The sequence below is a fragment of the Musca domestica genome, unplaced genomic scaffold (assembly GCF_030504385.1).
Source record: "Musca domestica strain aabys unplaced genomic scaffold, Musca_domestica.polishedcontigs.V.1.1 49, whole genome shotgun sequence".
Classification (NCBI taxonomy): Eukaryota; Metazoa; Arthropoda; class Insecta; order Diptera; family Muscidae; genus Musca; species Musca domestica.
In genome coordinates this window covers 1,134,997-1,157,549 of record NW_026712344.1, presented here as the reverse complement: position 1 = coordinate 1,157,549, position 22,553 = coordinate 1,134,997, and the positions used below count along the sequence as shown (strand labels likewise).

Genomic DNA, 22,553 nt, shown 5'->3' with positions numbered 1-22,553 from the left:
CCAATTCGAACAAATCTAAATATACTCTAAAATTTGATGCTATTTCCGACCTTTTTGTTTTCATTCAATAAAATTAAAAAATTAGTGATCTTTGGATTACAGCAGGAATCATTGGTACATAATATGGGTCATATCGATCTACTTTTTGAAAAAGTCGCCTTGCGAGGATAACTCTGATTTTAAGTATGGGGGATCCTATCTTTTTATATATATTTTTCGCAATATTTAGGATAGAGCTTTGAAGTTTGGATTACACCCAGAATGTTTGGTACAGAATATGGGTCATATTGAACCACTTTTTGGAATAGTCACTATTTCGAACTATTTAGTATAGAGCTTTGAAATTTATTAGAGGTCTTTGGATGATTACACCCAGAATTATTGGTACAGCACATGGGTCATATTGAACCACTTTTTGGAAGTGGTCACCTTGTAAGGATAACTCCGATTTCAAGTATGGGCGACCCTATATATTTTGAGATATATTTTGCAATAATTATTATAGAGCTTTGAAATATGTTAGAGGTCTTTGGATTACACCCAGAAATATTGGTACAGCACATGGGTCATATTGAACCACTTTTTGGAAGTGGTCACCTTGTAAGGATAACTCCGATTTCAAGTATGGGGGGCCCTATATTTTGAGATATATTTTGCAATAATTATTATAGAACTTTGAAATTTGTTAGAGGTCTTTGGATTACACCCAGAATTATTGGTACAGCACATGGGTCATATTGAACCACTTTTTGGAAGTGGTCACCTTGAAAGGATAACTCCGATTTCAAGTATGGGCGACCCTATATTTTGAGATATATTTTGCAATAATTATTATAGAGCTTTAAAATTTGTTAGAGGTCTTTGGACTACGCCTAGAATTATTGGTACAGGTACACTTTTTGAAATAGTCCCCTTGTAAGGATAAAAGTTTTTACGTTTTGACCAAAGTTTTTCCTTTAATTTTGGCATTTTGCGTTGGAAATATTTGGAAACGCAGATTATAAATAATAGCAATATATGTCCAGCTTTTGGTATAACCCCTTATATAAAGATACTCTCTGATTTTAGTAATACTGAGGCTCATCGCCAAATTTTCCAATGAATTTTCGTGGTTGAATGCTTATCCGATTTTGTGGATAATTTATCCTCTGATTTTAGATATTCTGAGGTTCTTGGCCAAATTTTCCCATTAATTTTCGTGGTTTTCGGATTACACTCAGAATCGCAACAGGTACACTTTTTACACCTGGTAAGAATAATTCCGATTTTAAGTAGTTTTTTATGTTTTGACCAAGTTTTTCTTTTAATTTTAGCATTTTATGTTCGAATTATTTAGAAACGCAGATTACAAATAATATCAATATAGGTCCATTAGGTCCTTTTGCTACAATCCCTTACATAAAGATACCTCCAGGCCAAATTTTCCAATGAATTTTCGTGGTTGAATGCTTATACGATTATGTGGATAATTGTAGATAATTTATCCTCTGATTTTAGTTATTCTGAGGTTCTTGGCCAAATTTTCCCATTAATTTTCGTGGTTTTCGGATTACACTCAGAATCGGAACAGGTACACTTTTTACACCTGGTAAGAATAACTCCGATTTTAAGTAGTTTTTTATGTTTTGACCAAGTTTTTCTTTTAATTTTAGCATTTTATGTTCGAATTATTTAGAAACGCAGATTACAAATAATATCAATATAGGTCCCGCTTTTGCTACAGTCCCTTACATAAAAATACCCCCTGATTTTAGTTATTCTGAGGCTCTTGGCCAAATTTTCCAATGAATTCTCGTGGTTGAATGCTTATCCGAATTTGTCGATAATTTATTCCCTAGTTTTATGTATTCTGAGGCTCTTGACCAAATTTTTCAATGAATTGTCGAGGTTGAATGCTTAGCCGATTTTGTGGACAATTTATTCTCATTGGTGGTCAGATTTCTCCGTTGCAGGATATATTATGATTTTTTAAGGATATTGAATCCTATTTGTTCGAAAAATTATCCACTTTCAGTCTTTAATGACTGATTACTGCCACAATACCTCCGTTGTCGATCTCTTTTCTTCTAAAACGTTTCACAACATTTCCATTGAAAATTCAAATTTGATTTCAATAAAAAATAATTTTCCTTTTTCATGTTTTGCACAATTAAGGTGAGCATATGACAGAGGGTGCGGACAGTTGCACAGAAGAAAAAAAAAAAAACAACAACAACGACAAACATGCATTGTGTTATAATTTAATTACAATGCAATTGTTTATGCAATATTCAGAGAGAAGCAAAAAAAATCACAATAGACAATCGGCTCGGTGGCAGCAGCGGCAGCACAACACAACAACAGCCGTGAAGACTAAATACAGTATTTAATAAAGCCAAATTATGCCACAAATCATGGCAAGATTAACGCCCACTTTGCCAAACAAAACTGCAATCGCGGCAAGCAGGCAACTATCTCTAGCTGGCTGAATGGCTGGCTGACTGGCTAGCTGGATGGATGGCAGCTAAAACCAAAATTGTTTGGCATATGAAAATAATACAGATTTTCTGGTTGTTGGTTTCGGTTGGGGTTTGGGTTTGGGGTTTTCTGGGTGTGTATTTCGAGGCACTATTGTTGTTTTATGTTGCTGCTGCTGTTAGTTAACATTAGCCAAGTTTTGGGTTTGGTTGGTGCTGATTCCTCTGGTGCTGATATGTTGATCGTCATTGTCGTGCCACACATATGATTTGATTCCACCGCATCAACAACAGCAACAGCAACACCACCACCAACAACATTCCCACAACTGGGTTCGATAAAGTTACGGTTTTGGGAGTCTTCCGCATTTTCCAAAACCAAAAGTCAAAATATCATCATATTATTGTATATACATATATAGAGATATGTGTCTCTTTCTCGGGATTTTTGTTGTTGTTATTATTATGATTATTTGGATTGTTGTTGTTATTGTTGTGAATGAATGCATGTGGTGTTCAGCGACTGGTGACTGTATTATAAATAATTCATTTTGAATTAATGTAAGGCAATCATTTCCGTTACAAACAGTCATAGATGATGACTATGACTGTTTGTCGTTTCTCGTTTGCGTCGTCATACCTCAAAATGGCAAGTACTACGTTTCTTGACTACATGATATCAGCGAACGAACGAATAAACGAACGAACATGTTGGTGTTCGATGCACCGCCACACACAAAAATGCATGGCAATAACAACCGCCGGCATGCCGTTGTGGCCATATTACATATGTATGTGCGGAAGGATGGAATACCTAGCCCATAAGGTTTTTCACACATGCAATTGTTGTAATTTTATTATTATTGTTGTTGTTGTTGTTAGTATAACTTCATTGATGCATTCATCAATTAAATGCCAAAACAATTTTCTACAACTCACAACATCCAACAATAGCAATAGCACTAATAAACGACATTCTTTTGCCAGTTATTTGAATTATTAATAAGGCAATGGTAACAACGACAACCAGCAGAGATTTCCGGAAATGCAATATTACAATGTTGCCGAAAGTAGGTGATTTTTAATTAAAGAGGGGAAATGTCGTTTCAAGAGAAGCCACCTCGTTTATGAAAGAAAAAAGAGAAAATAGTGTTAAAAAGATAAATACCCTCCACCATTAGGTACAAATTTGACAATTTCCAAGAAAAAAAAAAATAAATAAATAAAATAAAATCCGTTAACAATTCTGTTAAAATCTTAAAAATACCGAATGCTTATACGACAACGTGGACCTGCATAGGCGATTTTGTCATAAGTTATTACAATATTTAAATGCGAAACTTAAAGAAAAATCTGTTTATAATGTAGCTTAAATCATCAAAATTCCGAATATGGGGGATACCGTTATATGGGGGCTATACGTAGACGTGGACCTGCACAGATAATTTTCTGGCATGGGCTGAAGTATCCATTATGAACTTCACATGCGAAATTTGAAACAATACCGGTAAATAGTGTCGCTAAAATCATCAAAATACCGAATATCGGAGGGTACCGTATATGGAGGCTATATGAAGACGTGGACCTACATGACCCGTTTTCTGTTTTATGATGCAGTATCTATTACGAACTTCAAATACCAAATTTGGAATAATTCCGCTAAATAATGTCGCTAAAATCATCAAAATACCGAATATCGGGGGGTACCATTATATGGGGACTATATAAAGACGTGGACCTACATGGCTCATTTTTCGACTTAGGATGTAGTATCCATTACGAACTTCAAATACCAAATTTGAAACGATTCCGGTAAACAATGTCGCTAAAATCATCAAAATACCGAATATCGGGGGGTATGGTATATGGGGGCTATACGAAGACGTGGACCTGCACAGATAATTTTCTGTCTTACGGTGTAGTATCCATTACGAACTTCAAATGCCAAATTTGGAACGATTCCGCTAAATAATGTCGCTAAAATCATCAAAATACCGAATATCGGGAGGTATCGTTATATGGGGGCTATATGATAACTTGGGCCTACGTGGCCCATTTACGAACTTAACCTGCCTACTGGCAAAATATACATGTGTGCAAAATTTTAGCCTTCTATCTCAATTTGTTCGAAAGACAGCGTGATTACAACAGACAGACAGACGGACATGGCTAAATCGTCTTAGAATTTTACGCTGATCAAGAATATATATACTTTGTTGGGTCTGACATGAGTATTTCGAGGAGTTACAAACGGAATGACAAAATTAATATACCCTTCATAGTATGGTGGAGGGTGTAAAAATAGGGCCAGTCTTGGTGCGTTGGCGCATGATAAGTCTGGCTTATTGGAAATTCGTACGAATTGGTACGAAAAGTATTAAAACATACTAAAAATGTAATACCGTGTACTAGAAAATCGGAATTCTAAAAATTAAAATGGTAACATTTGGTATTATGTTTTGAAATTTCGAATGAAAACGATGGGTGAAAAGTAAGTTCGATGAATGAAGGTCTTGGAAATTCTTAAAGGAATGCGAACTGTACCAAAAACTACTAAATGTGGAATGGTTTGATTTAGAATTAACGGATGAAGCTGAAATGTTGTTCCCCGTTGGTGATAGGTTTGTGATAAAGAGGTGGTTTTGAAAATGCGTTCTATGGTTGTATGACAAGAACTAATGGATGATAGCGCTTGAAATTTGGTATTAGAGCCGCTGTTCATGTGTAGCCTGGACATTTGGAAGTGGTGGTTGGAAATGTGTACTAAAAGTGTACGTAAAGTACTGAATGGTACTATACAGGGTGAGATGAAAAATCTGCAAGCAACTTCAGACTGCTGTCTAAGCCACAAGCGTACAAAAGCATTTTGGTTAGAATTTTCCAGAAAAAAAGTTATTCGTGATGGAATTCAAGCGTGATAGTGTAATTTCTTTATATTTGGCTGGAAAATCACAAGTGGCTATCGTTAGAGTACTCCAGCATTAAAATGTGAATAAATCTTTTGTGTCTCGTATCATCGCTCGTTACCGTGATACTGGCAGCGTAGCCTGACGTCAAGCAACATCAGCAGAAATGGTTCGAAAAATTAAGAAACGACTTGATCGAAACCCGCGTCGCAGTGGCCGAAAATGTCTCGTGAGCTGAACATATCGTAATTTTCCATTCGGCAAATATTCAAAAATGAGCTCGGGGTAAATACTTTGATATTCCAAAAAGTGCAAGAACTTACACCTCAACATAAAGAAAATAGACTCAAAAGAGCTAAAGAGTTGCTTTGCTTGGCCGAATTAGGTTTTCTCCGATAAGAAAAAATTCGTTGTCCAGCAGTTTGTAAACAAACAAAATTATCGTGTTTATTTCCCAAAGAGATCAGCTGCAAATGTACACCTTCGGTTGGCCACCAGAACTCAAGCAGCGGCCACGGTGATGGTGTGGTTGTGGGCCACCATAACAGCCGATGGTCGCTCTCTGCTCGTATTAATCAACCGTGACATCAGAATAAATGCCGAATGTTGTCGCGAAAATATTCTGGGCGTGCATTAAAGCCTTGGTCATGCAAACATTTTGGCCGCAGGCCTTGGACAATCCAACAGGACTCATCACCATCGCACTCAGCACGTGCCACCCAAGAATGTTTTTAAAATGAAGTTTCTCGCTTCATTTCCAGTGCAACATGGCCACCAAAATCTCCGGATACCAATTCGTTGGACTATTGTGTCTGGAGTATTTGGAAAGTGGTTTTTCGGGGTAGAGCGAAATTCTGAAATTTGATATTTTGATTACTTATGGTATCCGAATTTGAGATTTGGTGCTGTTTTGGAAACTGCTACATGGTATTGAATTTGATGAAGGGATAGGGCTGGAATCCACAAGTTTGATATTAAGGTATCTGGAATTGAGATATGGGGGTGGTTTTGGAAGTGGGTATTGTAATTTTACGAAAATTACTAAACGGTACTAAATTTGGTCTTTGTTGAAGGGATAGTTGTGTTGAGATAGTGTTGAGCTGGAATCCCGAAACTTGAGGTCTCTAAATTAACAATTAACGTAAGAATTGTTGGGAGCGTACTCTAAAAAATTCTAAATTTAAATGTAAAAAAGTGTCACTTTATGTATGCCTCTTGCATGAAGTGTAAACTAACCTTGATATGGTATGGAGTTTCATTATAATTTAAAACTATTTGAAAGCGCTAATAAGTATGCTATTAAAATCGTAAATTTCAATGTGTAATTGCCATTTGAAATATGACGCCAAAATGAGGGAGACTTAATTTTTGTGAGCGCTCGTCGATGTCTATCTAAACAAACCAGACTTTTACTCCCTTTGTGTAAGTCAGACGATGTTTTGCATTTCTCAACCACTTTTTATTTTCCCACTTCCTAGGCCTGGTTCCTTGTAAATATTCCAAATTCACATTTTCATGGAATGAGAATTGAGGTCAGGACCCCTCAAAAAATATAAAAAGTATTGTAAAATGTAGCAACCATTCTAGTGAAACATCTGAAGACAGCAACATGCATTGGGCGCCACTGGTGGTCGTCTTTACAGTTTCCGAAGTGAGTAAAACTGGTGTGTGTGTGTAATGCATACTTTTAGGCTGCAATGTATAAAAAGTAAATATGGCACTCTAATTTTGGATTCTGGTTTCATGAAATAAAAAAAATACAAAAAAAAAAAAAAAAAAAACAAACAAAAACAATCTAAAAGAGTATTCGGCAAATATCGAAATAACGATATCGCTCTTATTTGAGTGACATTGAAAAAAAGAGCAAACCTTATTTTTTTTTAACACGTATGAGTACTTCCGCTCAAATTCGACTAAAGAGTGAGACGCGGGAGAGAAACTTGAGCTCTATAATTATTAAAATCATTCGGTATTTGAAAATTATGAACTCAAATTTTGAAATTATTTGCGATAACTTAAGAAACATTTAAAGGATTTTTTTCTGAAAAGAGTGGAATCAGTGGTTTTCTTTTTGACAATAAAATTAATACAATTCTATTATCAAGGGTTAAGCTGGGCTGTCTTTAAACCACCATGACCGGCAGTAAATAAGGCTTATAACATCTGAGAATATTTTAAAATCCTTTGTAGAATACAAGTGGCCTATGCCGAGCCCAAACAAATGTAAAGCAAATACTTCAAACAATTTAAAGCTGCAAACGACGAAAAAAGTACAACTTCTCATTGCCATGATCATTTGTTGAAGAAGCTTACATTTGCATATGGTCATCGGCAAGTTGTAGGGTTAAATTAAAGGCACAACAAAAAAAAAAAAAAAAAATGGAGAGCAAGCAAAAGTGTTGCTGGTTGGTTGCTAATACCTTCATAAGTAGTTGATTGCCATTCCCTGCGAGCACTGCATTGCCATACAAAACCAAAAGTAAAATTCTAGTCCAACAAACAAGATTTTCTATTAAAGTTTCAGACAGTCCCTATGGTTCGTGCGCCAAAGGAGAAGGAAAAACGTAAACCACTTGCCTTCTGTTAACCACTTCATTGTCATGTGATCAAAAAGGGAGTTCTGACTTCAAAGAAGTAATTTACATCTTGAAAATGGCCAAAGTTCTTGTTGGAGGATACGACCAATCTAACAGACAAACAGACAGCACCGAATCGGACAGCAGAGGACAAGCGAACATGCACCACTTGGTGTGGAGGGAAAGAGAAAACTCTGAAGACGACTACGAAGAACCAAAGAGTCTACAAGTATTGTGATTGCGTTTAATCACAACACAAGTACAAATTACATGTCATTAAAACTGATTAGAATTTATGGAATGGGTCCTTGGATGGGCCAGACAATTGCCTTTAAATGAATTGTGATGGCTGTTGTTGGGTTTGCCTTGGTTGCATCGCATCATTGTTGATCATAAGGGGCGTTGTTATGACTCGGATCGCACTTGGGCCACATCAAATTGAAATCCTAAGAAGGGTCTATTAATTGGCGTTCAGTTAGAGAGAGAGATCAGCAAATGAATTGCAAATTGTGTAATTGAAAATTATTTGACATTTGAAGGAATGCAATGGAAATATGACATGCGGCATTCTTAAGTTGCATAACGAGAGTAAAAATGTGAATTTATTTTGATATGTGAGGGAGGATCAGGTTTTCTAAGAATAGATTGAAATTTACGTTTAAATCTGTTCAGAACCAAAATTATCAATGTATTAATACAAATTGAATTGTGCATATGGTCTGGATAACAGGTTTCAGGTTTCACAGACGAATTGGGAGAAGTTATATCAGGACACTGGAAATCAAAGTTATCCTTATAAGGCGTCAATAACAACAGTGGATATGACCCATTTTCCGTACCAATGATTCAAGGTGTAATAAAAAGATCTCTATCAAATTTTAATGCTCTGTACAAAATATTCTGAAATTTATCTCAAACTATAGGGGTCACCCAAATTATAAATAGGAGTTATCCTTACAAGGCGACTACTCCAAAATGAATACCGATATGACCCATTTTATCTTCCAATGATTCTGGCTGTAATGTAATGATCTCTATCAAATGTCAAAGCCTATCCTAAATATTGCGAAACATATGTTAAAAAGGGGTTATATACAGGGTGAGATAAAAAAAACTGCAACAAAGTCAAAATCAATAATTTTTACATTTTTTAAAATTTATTGAATGTAAGCAAAAAATGTCGGAAATAGCATACAATTTTCGAATAAGTTTAGATTTGTTCGAATTGGTCACCTTTGGCACGAATTATGGCCTTTAAACGGCCTATGAAACCGTCACGCGCTGCCCGAATGTTGCTCAGCTGCATTTTGCCTAATTCCCGGCGAAGCGCTTGCTTGAAGCGGTCGACACTTTTGTATTTTTTAGTGCCAACCTTGCTTTCCAAAATACTCCCAACACAATAGTCCAACCGATTGGTATCCGGAGATTTTGGTGGCCATTGTGTGCTGGAAATGAAGCGAGGAACCTCATTTTTTAACCATTCTTGGGTGGCGCGCGCTGAGTCCTGTTGGACTGTCCAAGGTTTGTGGTCAAAATGTTTGCGTTCCCAAGGCTTTAATACACCCTCCAGAATATTTTCGCGATAATATTCGGCATTAACTCTGATGCCACGGTCGATTAATAAGAGCGGAGAGCGACCATCGGCTGTTATGGCAGCACACAACATCACCATGTCCGGCGCTTGAGTTTTGGTGGCCAACCGAAGGTACACATTTTACCTTATCTCTTTGGCAAGTAAACACGATTATTTTGTTTGTTTACAAGCTGCTGTTTTCTCATCGCGAAGCAACTCTTTAGCTCTTTTGAGTCAATTTTCTTTCTGTTGCGGTGTAAGTTCTTGCACTTTTCGGAATTTCAATGGCTTTACCCTGAGTTAATTTTTCAATATTTGGAATATTGCGATATGTTCAGCTCACGAGCCATTTTTCGGCCACTTCGACGTGGGTTTGATGAAGTCGCTTCTTTACTTTTCAAACCATTTCTGCTGATGTTGCTGTTTTCTTTCGTCCACTTCCTTGACGTCGGGCCACGCTAGCGATGGTACGAGACACAAATGATTTATTCACATTTAAATGCTGGAGTGCTCTAACGATAGCCACTTGTGGTTTTCCAGCCAAATATAAAGAAATCACACTATCACGCTTGAATTCCATCACGAATAACTTTTTTTCTGGAAAATTCTCACCAAAATGTTTTTGATGACTTGTAAACAATAAAATAAGCTGTCACAGAAATAATTTTAACAGCTGTCGGACGGAGTGGCTTAGAAATGACAGCAGTCAGAAGTTGGATGCAGTTTTTTCATCTTTCCAAAAACGCAAGCAATCAGAGAAATCTTAATTTGAAAAAGTGTGGGAGAGGAGGAACTTGCCCCCTCGTCGATTTAGGTTACTTTGCGATGTAAACTTTCGAAGCGGCAATACACGTGCCTTCTTTTTTATATCTATTTTCACAATCTTATTTGTACGATTAGCGTGTTTTTACCGATAAGGTTCTATTTATGATGCCCACCAAAAAAAAAAAAAAAAAAAAAAGATAAAAATCGTTCATGTCATCTGTGCGGCAGGACGATTTTAGTTGGTTTAGTTCGAAAAGTCAAAATCTCAAAATCAAGTTTTGAAAGATGGAAAAAATCGAAAAAATCGATTTTTGTTTTCCACTTTCCCTATCTTCAAATATGTAATCTTAATCCTTTAAAAAATTAAAGAAGGATCTTTACTTTTTTATTTAAGGCCAAAGTCGAGGACTCTAAGTGCCGAATTTTTTTTCGGCTACGTATCTCTTCATTATGGTGCACTTAGAAGTTCCATAACCATATAACTCAGCTCAACTCAATCTTATGGGATATAGTTTAATTGATTTGATAACGCCATAGCCATAACCCTAACCGTAGATACCAATTGCATTTTGGTTTATTGCCGTAACCACAACCAAACAACTGATTGTTGTTAATTTATTTGTACCCTCTACCTTATTCCATGAAGGGTATATTAGCTTTGTCATTCTGTTTGTAACTCCTCGAAATATTTATTATGGACCCTACAAAGTATATATAGTCTGGATCAGTGTAAAATTCTAAGACGATCTAGCTATGTCCGACTGTCTGTCTGTTGTAATCAAGCTATCTTTCGAACGAATTGAGATAGAAGGCTACAATTTTGCACACATGTTTATTTTGCCAGTAGGCAGGTTAAGTTCGTAAATGAGCCATGTCGGTTCACGTTTTCCTATAGCCCTCATATAACGGTATCTTCCGATAGTCGGTATTTTGATGATTTCAGCAACATTATTCACCAGAATCGTTTCAAATTTCGTATTGGAAGATCTTGATGGGTACTACAATCTATGGCAAAAATTTCGTATACAGGTCCACGTCTTCGTATAGCCCCCATATGACGGTACCTCCCGATATTCCATATTTTTATGATTTAGCGACATTATTCACTGAAATTGCTTCAAATTTCGAATTTGAAGTTTGTATTGAATTGAATGTGTACTACAGCATATGACAAACGTCTTCGTCTTCGTATAGTCCCCATGTAACGGTTTTCAATTAAGTGGTAGTTTTCGGATTTTTTTTTTTTTTTTTTTTGGGAAAAATTTCCAAATGTTCCTTCCAAATGGTGGAGGGTTGGTTATGGCCGGTTCCATGGGAAAAAATCAGGAAGATGTCATCCACCCCTCTCCCCCTAAAAATTAGACTCTTTGTATTTTTGGTTCGTTTTTAAAGTCTGACTTTGAAATTTAACTATTGAACACCAAATCAAGGTTTCAGCATACGGAAAAGAAGAAAAATGCTACAACAACAACAAAACAGCAAATTCTTACAACTAGTTAAATAACCATTAATCATCTCCTAAGACTTAGAAGAACTAAGTATGGCCAACTTACCATTTCCAGCTACTAAGGCAGCAATGCGTTCCTTAACACTTAAAGGTGTACTACTATTGTTATGGGTGGCGGGGGAGGTGGTATTGTTGTTCACAGAGGGAGTTATTGTCGGAGTAAAACACTTGTTGTTGTTGTTGGCAGGTTTATTCTCTTTAGAGGCCACCACCACCGCCGCCGCCGCCTCCGAATCATGTTGGTGTTTCGAGGAGTTTCTCGTTGGCGCTGATGTTGTAAAGGCCAAAGATTTTTCCAATGTTATCAAGGCATTGCTGGAGGGGGAGGTGGGCGAGGGCATTGTTGCCGCCATTGTAGTTGTCGTCTCATTAGCTGGACTACGCTTAACCATTGTTGTTTTAATCACAGTTGTTGTTAGAGGTGATGAAGGAGTGTTGTTGTTGGAACGTGTTAGGGGTGAGGTGGGTAGGCAAGTGGTGGAAGTTGTTGCTGAGGCCGTGGTAGTTGCCAGCCTTAACGAAGTTGGTGGCATTAGGGTTCTGGAGGTTGGTGTTGTTGCTTTTGCTGGCAATGGACTACAGTTTTCCGGCGGGACAACCATATTGCGTTGAAAATCATTGCAAACATTTGTAGTTGTTGTTGTCGGAGGTGGTGGTGTTGTTGTTGTTGCTGCGGCCTGTGTTATTGTCATTTTTTGATTAGCTCGAATGTTTGTGTCTTCTAGACTCTGTTGTAGTTGTGAAAAGTTGCGACAGCTTTCATTAAAACAAAATTGACAATTATTGCAATGATGTTGTTGTTGTTGGGATTGGGGTTGGTGTTGCGTTGTGATTGTTGTTGTATTGCTAAGGTTCTCTTTCTTACTTAAACTAGGTTTAAATTCACTTAATTCACTAAGTCTTTGGATTGTTGGTGATGTTTTTGTTGCTGTTACGGCAATTGTTGTTGTTGTTGTTGTTGTGGTTTTTGTTTTTTGTTCATTTGCTGTATTTAGGTTTGTAAGCGTATCGCTTGGCAGATTCTCAGCATGCCGTGTCTCCTTACACTTAATGGTGTTGGCAGCATTACTGCTGTCCTCTTCATCGCCACTTAAAGGCTGGCCGACACACGACAATTGCTGCAGTTTCTCTGTTGGTCGTTGATTTGCCTGATTCCCTTGAGGCTGCTGCTGCTGTTCTTTATGGTTAATGTTCAGCTGGTTCTGGTTGTGGACTATAAAGCTCGCTTCCTCTTGTGTTGGGTTTGAACATCTGCTTCTATAAACGTCGTTGGATTTTCGTTCGTCTTGTTGTTGTTGTTGCTGCTGTTCTTCGTTCTTGGTCGTTAGACAATTATTTCGATTGTTATGACAGCTTTTGTCATGCCGCCATGCTTTTTCCTTCTCTATGTTAACTTTTTCAAAGCTTTCGCCGCAGCTACTGTTCTTGGCAGGAGTATTGCTGGGGGCTATCTCTACAATATCATCATAATCATTGGTGGTGGATTTTGAGGCTGTCACTTGATTTCTACGATTCTCCTTGGGCACATCAATAACAGTTAAAATGGCTTTCTTGTTGTTGTCATAGCGTTTGGATTTCTTGGCACTTGGCCAACTTTCAGCTCGTTTATAATTTTTACTATCAAAAGATATAAGTTCTTCGTAACCGGGATCGTCTAATTCGTTGTTATCTTCGTCGTCGTCTTCGTTGTTTTTGCCGTCTTCGTTTTCGTTGGCGGCATCAATGAAATTGAAATCGTTGTCAACAAAAATATTGCGCACATGCAGTGTTGTTGTCAGCTTGGGCTGTTTCAAATTGTAGCGGCGACGATTGGGGCAACAGCAAAATTTCGTGGCTTTAGGTGAGGTGGGTGAGGAGAGGGCCGGTAATATTGTAGCACCATCCGTTGACGACGTCCATTTCTCTAACAGTGCCAATTCACGAGCATTGGACATTGTCGTATAGCCATGGAGTATGATTCTGAAATATGGCAGAAACAAAAAAAAAAAAAAACAAATCAAAAAATAGAAAATCCAGATAAGATACCAGCAAAAAAATAAAAATAATTAATGTTTGCCAAGGCAAATTGAAACAATGTCAAAAGATTAGAATCGAAGCAAAGAAGAATAAAATAAAAAACATCAGCAAAACCGGGATAAGATTAATGAAGAAATGTCAAAAATATGAATGGAGGAAATGTTGCATTCTCACTTTCACATTGCTGGTGGTTTTTTGGAACAGACAGATTAATCACAAAAAAATGGGATCATCTTTGATTACCAGAAACAAAAACAAAAATGGAATTGGCATTAAAGATCTTCAAATGGAACAATACGAGGGACGAGATGGTGAAGTGAAGAAGACCAACGGGTCTTCCAATATGGAAGATCACAAGGTCTTCCAGTATAGAAGACCAGAAGGTCTGTTAGTATAGAAGACCAGAAGGTCTTCTAGTATAGAAGACCAGAAGGGCCTCTACTATAGAAGACCAAAAGGTCTTCCAGTATAGAAGTCCAAAAGGTTTTATAGTATACAAGATCAGAAGGTCTTCTACTATAGAATATCAGAAGGTCTTCTACTATAGAATATCAGAAGGTCTTCTACTATGGAATATCAAAAGGTCTTCTACTATAGAAGACCAGAAGGTCTTCTACTATAGAAGACCAGAAGGTCTTCTACTATAAAAGACCGGAAGACCTTCTACTATAAATATAAGGTCATTAGGTCTTCTACTATAGGAGACCAGAAGGTATTATATTGTAGAAGACCAGAAGGTCTTCTATTATAGAACACCGGAAGGTCTTTTATTATGTTAGACCAGAAGGTCTTCTAGTATAGAAGACCAGAAGGCCTTCTACTATAGAAGACCAGAAGGCCTTCTACTATAGAAGACCAGAAGGCCTTCTCCTATAGAAGACCAGAAGGCCTTCTACTATAGAAGACCAGAAGGCCTTATACTATAGAAGACCAGAAGGTCATCCATTATAGAAGACCAGAAGGTCATCCATTATAGAAGACCAGAAAGTCTTCTATTATAGAAGACCAGAAGGTCTTCTAGTACAGAAGACCAGAAGGTCTTCTACTATAGAGGACTAGAAGTTCTTCCACTATTGAGGACCAGAAGGTCTTCTACTATAAAAGACCAGAAGGTCTTCTACGATGGAAGACAATAAAGCCTTCTGGTATAGGATACCAGAAGGTATTCTACTATAGGATACCAAAAGGTATTTTAGTATAGAAGACCAGAAAGTCTTCCATTCGAAGAGACCAGCGGGTCTTCTATTCGAGGAGGCCAGTAGGTCTTGTATTCGAGGAAGCAAGCAGATTTTCTATTCGATGAAGTCAATAGATATTTTTCTTGAGATCAGATAATATTTTAGTCTAGAAGACCACTTAAGAAGATAATAAAATCTTCCTTTCCAGAATACCCAAAGGTCTGCTACTATGAAAGACACCAAAAGGTCTTCTGTATTAGAAGACAGAAGAGTATTTTTTAAAATTAAAATAAAATAAAATAAAATAAACTCTATGTTGTTTCCACGTTGGGCGCCATTTCTGTATCCCAATCCACTGTTTCTCACCACAGTACCGCCCAAAAATGCGGATACATTTCTAGAGGAAAAAAACAAACCCTCATAAATTTTCCCACAGAGCCATAATTGCTATTTCATACAAAATACTTTCGATACTCAAGCTTTTGCTATAAAAATTAAATCTCCGACAAACAAATTGAAAAGCAAATAGCTACGATGAAGAGGAAGAAAAACAAAAAGCGCCGCATAAAATGCCATAAAACTAAGTTGTCCTTACTAAAAATACAAGTTGTGATGAGTGCCAACGATGATGTGTTGGTGATGGAAGTGCTTTTTAGGCATTTACTGCGCATGCCTTCAAATGGCCATGTACACATACACTCACATACAAATGTAGATTTCTTGTAACGCCATCTGGATGTCATGTCAGCACCAGTCAGCCAGTCTTGTCAAGCAAGCAGTCACTCACAGTCAGTCACACGCTCACAGTTCGCCTGACCATTCATTTAGTTAAATTGAAAGTGTGACATACCATTAACTAGCAACATTAATAGACGACAAAACGATTATCAAACACACACAGTCACACACAAATATGTCTCCAACGGCCTCTATATGCAATCTTTTGATTGAACACAAGCAATGTGTATAAAAAAAGGAGGCGTTTAATTTTATCTTTATTTTTTTAATCTTTATTTTTTTTTTTTTGGTTTCGATTGGCTTTTTAATTATGGACTCTAAGAAGGCATTCAACTATGCGGTTTTTGTACAAGCCAAGACTTTCTTACGACATTCATATCACACACACACTTACATTGCCTTTAGGCTACATTAAATGCGGAAAAATTGTTATATGAATCACTTTCTTTTCTATGAAGAAAAGTGAAGTGAAGGAGACAACAAAAAACACCTCACAAAAGGTATTTTGATTAAATCAATGTGGTTTAAGGATGGTGGCAAATATAGGGGGGGATGATAATTGCAATACACAAGGAATTTTTTTTCATCTGTCATTTTACGGTTTTTAGCCATGATTATGGTCCGAATAAAATACATTTTGAAAAAAAAAAAAAAAAAAACGGACTTAATGACCCCGCATTGGGCGCCATAGGTACTACAGAATACATATATCATTATGCAGGAAAAATGCCCGAATTGAAAAACACTTATTGCAAATGTATATCATGCCCAACGTCCGCCTCCTTAACAAAATGTACAAAACATTAGAAGCAATCTGATCACTGATTATGACCCGAAAAAAATAAAGTATAAAAAAGTAGGTACTACGGATTACCATCATGCATAATAAAATGTCCAAAAATAATAACACAATTGAAAAATATTTTTTGCAAATGTGTAGTAAGCCCTGCGTCGGGCGCCATACAACTATTTATTTAATAAACTCAAATAAAACCAAAATAAAAAACGCCTAAAAGAGGTAAACAATGTTGAGTCCCACATTGGACGCCATAATTTACTGTTCAACATGAATGCTTTGCAAACGTATGGTAAGCCCCGCATTGGGCGCCATTTTTTTTTTTTTTTTTTTTTTTTTTTTTTTTTTTGAAAAACACCCTATACGAATTGAGGGTGAGATACCAAATGCAATAGAGACAAGCGCGATAATTTATAATTTTTTTTTTAAGTTTTATTGAATGAAAGCAAAAAATTTCGAAAATAGCTTCAAATTTTAGAATAAGTTTAGATTTGTTCGAATTGGTCACCTTTTAAACCGTCACACGCTGCCCGAATGTTGATCTGTGGTATTTTGGCCCATTCCCGGCGAAGCGCTTGCTTGAGGTGATCGAAACTTTGGTATTTTTTAGTGCCAACCTTGCTTTCCAAAATACTTCAGACACAATAGTCCAACGGATTGGTATCCGGGGATTTTGGTGGCCACTGTGCACTGGAAATGAAGCGAGGAACCTCATCTTATTACAATTCTTGGGTGCCGCGTATTGAGTGCGATGGTGCTGAGTCCTGAGAATGTCCAAGGTCTGGGGCCAAAATGTGCCCAAGTGTTCAAGGCTTTAATACACCCTCCAGAATATTTTGTTCAAGACATTAATACACCCTCCAGAATATTTTCGCGATAATATTCTGAATTTATTCTGATGCCGCGGTCGATTAATACGAGCGGAGAGCGATCATCGGCTGTTATGGCGGCCCACACCATCACCATGGCCGGTGCTTGAGTTCTAGTGGCCCACCGAAGGTGCACATTTTCAGCTGACCACGATCATTTTGTTTGTTTCCAAACTGCTGGATAACGAATCTTTTCTCATCGGAGAAAACCAAATTTGGCAGTTCACCACTTTCGGCAAAGCGAAGCAACTCGATGGCTCTTTTGTGTCTATTTTCTCTCTGTTGCGGTGTAAGTTCTTGCACTTTTTGGAATTCCAATGGCTTTACCCCGAGCTAATTTTTCAATATTTGCCGAATGAAATATTGCGATAAGTTGAGCTCACGGGCCATTTTTCGGCCACTGCGATTCAGGCTTCGATCAAGTCGCTTCTTTGCTTTTCCAACCATATCTGCTGATGTTGCTATTTTCTTACGTCCACTACCTTGACGTCGGGCTACGCTACCAGTATCACGGTAACGAGCGATGGTACGAGACACAAAAGATTTATTTATTCACATTTAAATGCTGGAGTTCTCTAACGATAACCGCTTGTGGTTTTCCGTCCAAATAAAGAGAAATCACACTATCACGCTTAAATTCCATCACGAATAACTTTTTTTCTGGAAAATTCTCACCAAAATGCTTTTGCACGCTTGTAAAAAATATAATGAGCTGCCACTGGAATAATTTTAACAGCTGTCGGACGAGTGGCTTAGGAATGGCAGCAGTTTAAAGTTGATTGCAGTTTTTTTTTATCTCCCCCTGTATATCGAATATATTAGGCAAAATAAATCCATATGCCATAAATCTCTGCACTGCAAACCCTACAATTTATTGGCATCCGCGCAACAATGTATCTGCCGATCAATAAAAGAAAAATCTCACATTCACACAAAAGATAATTAAATAGAAAAGAAAAAAAAAACAACACATTTAATCCAATCAAAAACTGACCACAACTTTGGATGCCGAAGCAAAAAATAAAATAACACCAGAAGAAAAGATATATTGGCAGGCAACGGCTAACAATGGACGTTGGAGTTCACCTCTCTATAAGAAAAATCCTATTTACAATTTGATCTTCCGCAACAGCAGCAACCACATGCAACACCAACCGCCACAACAACTAGACCAAAAGATGCAATATTAACGATTTAATGCCTCGAGGGCATTATGGCAACAGGTAGCTTTGTGTTTTTTGTCAGATTTTCCAATCGGTTTTTTTCATGCCTTTTTTTGTTACCGGACAGCAAGAGGTTATGTTGGCGGCATCCGGTAATACAAAGTCGACGCCAATGAGGCTACTCGGTGCTGCTGCAAGAAAATCTCAGTGGCAGGGAAATAATACATACAAAACAACAGCTTCCAGCCACAAACTGTGCCACAAAGTTAATACCTCCAAAATACAAAAAAAACAAAGTCTTTTTGATCACAGCAGAAGTGTTACTGCTGCTGAATTTTTGTTCAATTTCAATATTCGCTTGGTTGATTTGGACACGAGCAGCAACAGCATCGGCTGCGGCGGCAAATATGTATTGTCTGAGTGATTAATATGTTTTTAGCCAGCAGGAAAATTAATTCGCCATATGAAGAAGGCAAAAAAGAAGTTGGAATTTTTTGTTTTGCCTTGGCGGTTAGTTGGCTGGTGGTGGCATTTACTTGTTTCAACACGCTTTTACTAACTTACGCTATACGTTTCTAACGCCAGTGTTAATGCCAAAATAGAAGTCGGCAGCCAGCCATCCTGCAAAATAGTTCCACGACCAGAGGAATATCTAAGGCTTGTTATTATTGGTCAATAACATCGTTTTCATTTCGCCACATTTTCCAGTGATTTTCTTTTTTTTTTTTTTTTTGCATTCAGTGATACATGTGCAGTGTGCTGTAGAAAGGATTAAGGCCCACTTTGGAACAAATATTGCGTGAGGTTATTGAAAAATACACTTAACAAATGTGGTTACTAACAACATTAAGCTAATCAGTAATTTCGAAAACCAAAAAATGGAGGGCCCCACGTTGGGCGCCAAACATATTTTAGGGAAATGACAATCATAACTTAATTGTTTTATTTAAAGAAGAGGTGGGAAACTGCAAAAAAAAATCGACCAAATTCAGTTTGATAAATAAAGCCATATTATTTGCCAAAATTCTTGAGAGGACAGCATCGAATTTAAATTTTTTAAGAATTTAAGAATTTAAATTTTTTTTATGGTCGAAAGAATTTTTTTTGGATGAAGGAATAGAGCATCCTTTAGAGTAAAAATGTTCATTTCTGATAGAAAAAAGCTTTTATTGGCTTAATTGGATATCATTTGTCAAAAGCAGATCTCGTTTATGCCTTCTCTCTCCAAATGTTTGTTTCATACCTCTTGAGGTACTTTTTTAGAGAAAGATGACTTATTAAGACTTTCTATGGACAGAATACCTCTTGTTCTCCTACAGACACAAAATCACTTTTGATATGTTTTTGTCGACTGAAATCTATTTCCAAAGCCATTTTAGGGTCTTCTAGACCTCTTTATTGGTCTCTAATAGAATGGCCGCCTTTTGAGACCACTTTCTAGGGACTTTCCTTTTTCGAAGTCATCATTCGATTAGGGTCTTTATAGGCCTTCTTTAATCAAACCTTTGATGCCTTTGCAAATAGTAGGCAATGAGTTGCTGAAAGAAAAAGAGGTACCATAGGCTGCCTTTGATATGGTTTATCAAAAAAATATATCTTTTAATATTTTCTCTCTCTCCAGATTTTTTTGAGACAGAAGACCCCTGGAGTTAGTTTATACAGAAAGATGAGCCATTGAGATTTTCTATGGTTATATTACATCCTTACTTCCTTTTTTGATATTTTGGTCCAGTGATATCTATTTCCAAAGCACTTTTGAGGTCTTCTAGACTAGACCGCTTAGGTCTGCAACAGAATGGCCGTTTGGAGACCTCTTTTAAGAGATCTTCATTTTTGGGAGGTCTTCTTTCGATTAGGATCTTGGAGACCTCCTTTTAGGAAGCCTTCTTTCGTTTAAGGTCTCTTGAAGTCTTCTTTAGTCAGATCTTTGATGCCTTCGAAAATAGTAGACACATTTTTGGAATAAATCAATTGGACCGTCTACAATAAAGGCGTTTTCCGTGGACTTCTGCAGAGAGAAGACTCCTTCACACGTCTGACTGACAGATCGAACAAGAATCAACCGCCAGACGAAACGGCCGAAGCAAAAATCTTGAAATCTCGCACAAGGATAAGTCTTGGTGCGTAGGCATTGGATAAGGCTGGGTTTTTGGAAACTCGTACAAAAAGTGTACGAATAGTACTTAAATGTACTAAAAATTATATACTTTGTATTGGACAAACGGAATGAGTTAGAAATCTGAAATTTGGAAAGAGAGTCACTGATGGAGTGCAGGGCAGGAGAAATCGATCTTAAAGTTTACAAAAATTTCTGAAATGGTACTGAACTTTTAAAATGGCACCATTTGTTTTGTGAAAACGGATATGGATAAAAATTTGTATGACAAAGTTTGAAATACGCAGGTAGTTCTGAAAATGTGTACTAAGTGTGCGAACTGTACTAAATGGTGCTAAACTTGGTAGAGTTTGGGAAAAAAAGAAAAATTTTAAATTTTATATTTGGGTCTCTGTTGGTACTAGGTTTGTGATAGGGACTAAATATTACTAAAAGTACTAAATAGTACAATATTTGGTACACTTTGGTATGTGGTAAACATATATTGCTTGCAATTTGGAATTTTGTATTAAAGTCGCTGTTCATGTGTAGCCTTACAATATGGAATTTGTTTCGGAAATATATACTATAATCGTACGAAAAGTACTAAATAGCACCAAATTTGGTCCTGGGCGAAGGGATAGAGATAGAAATCTAAAGTTTGACATTTATATTACAGATGGTGTATGTTTTTGAGATTTGGCGGTGCTACTGAATGTAATAAATTTGGTATAAGGTGGAGGGTTAGGTCTGGAATCCTAAAATTGATTGATTTGACTCCTCGTCTGTTGGTATCTGGAATTGAGATATGGTGGTGGATTTGGGAATGTGTATTGGATTTGTACGAAAAGTACTTAATATTACTAAATTGGGTAATGGGTTAAGGGATAGAGCTGGAATCTTGAAATTTGATACTGGGTTCGTTGTTGTTATGTGTAATAAAGGCACGATATGGTTTTGCAAATATGTACTACAATTGTGCGAAATGTACTAAATAGTGCTAAATTTGGTATTTAGTAAAGGGATAGGGCTTGAATCCTCAAATTTGATATTGAGGTTTTTGTTGGTATCTGGAATTGAGATATGGCGGTGGTTTTGGAAATGTTTACTATAATTTTACGAGAAGTACTAAATTGGGTATTGGGTGAAGGGATAGAGCTGAAATCTTGAAAATTACAAAATGTCACATAATGTGGCGTTGGGTGTTGGTATAGAGATGGAATTATTAAATTTGGTATCGAGGTCACTGTTGGTATATAGGGTGAAAAGAAGGAGGTGGTTGTAAACATGCATACTAAAACTGTACGCATTTTAATAAATTTAGACTCAATGTCTTAGGATAGATCTGAAATTCTGAGATATGGACGAATAGAAGCACCACCCAGCAAAAACTACTCTTTACAGTTCTGGTTACCGATTTTGGATTTCTTTGGATAAAGGTATATCGCACGTAATTCAGAGTAAATTTCGATTCAAAATTTTCAAAAATTACAATTTATTTGGTACTACATGTCCTTGTTTTAATAATCAATTGAAACTTTCTTATCTTTATTCTTTGAATCTTTCCTAAATTTTTCACAGTGTCCTTTTTTTTGTTTCCATTATTCCTTGATGCCACCAACAAAAAAATCTCAATTTCATTTATTGATAAATGTTGAACATTTTATTTTATTGACCATGTAAATATCATTTAATTTTCCTTATTCTGCCTGCTATCCACTAGATTTATGGTCGCCCAAGTGTGCGAAGGTTAAAAATTACTATAATTTTTATTATTTGTTCAATGTTTCAATATTTTGTGAAATTTAGTTGTTGCTCACGACAGGAAGCCTAGGCAAAAATAATGGGGGAAAAAAGAAGAAAATAAGAAAATGGGAAAATTTGGCAATTTGAACATTATGTCGCAATTTGTCTT

At 36.8% G+C, this 22,553-nt stretch overlaps 1 protein-coding gene across 1 annotated transcript in view; it reads right to left on the bottom strand.

Annotated features, from left to right (window-relative positions):
• Window positions 1–22,553, bottom strand: part of LOC101898435 (stAR-related lipid transfer protein 13) — a 399,946-nt gene that overhangs the window by 169,446 nt on the left and 207,947 nt on the right. Inside the window, exon 5 of the mRNA XM_059127991.1 lies at window positions 11,830–13,742. Within this exon, the coding sequence (XP_058983974.1) occupies window positions 11,830–13,717 (1,888 nt within the window). The 5' untranslated portion in view covers window positions 13,718–13,742. The remainder of the gene's footprint in view (window positions 1–11,829; window positions 13,743–22,553) is intronic.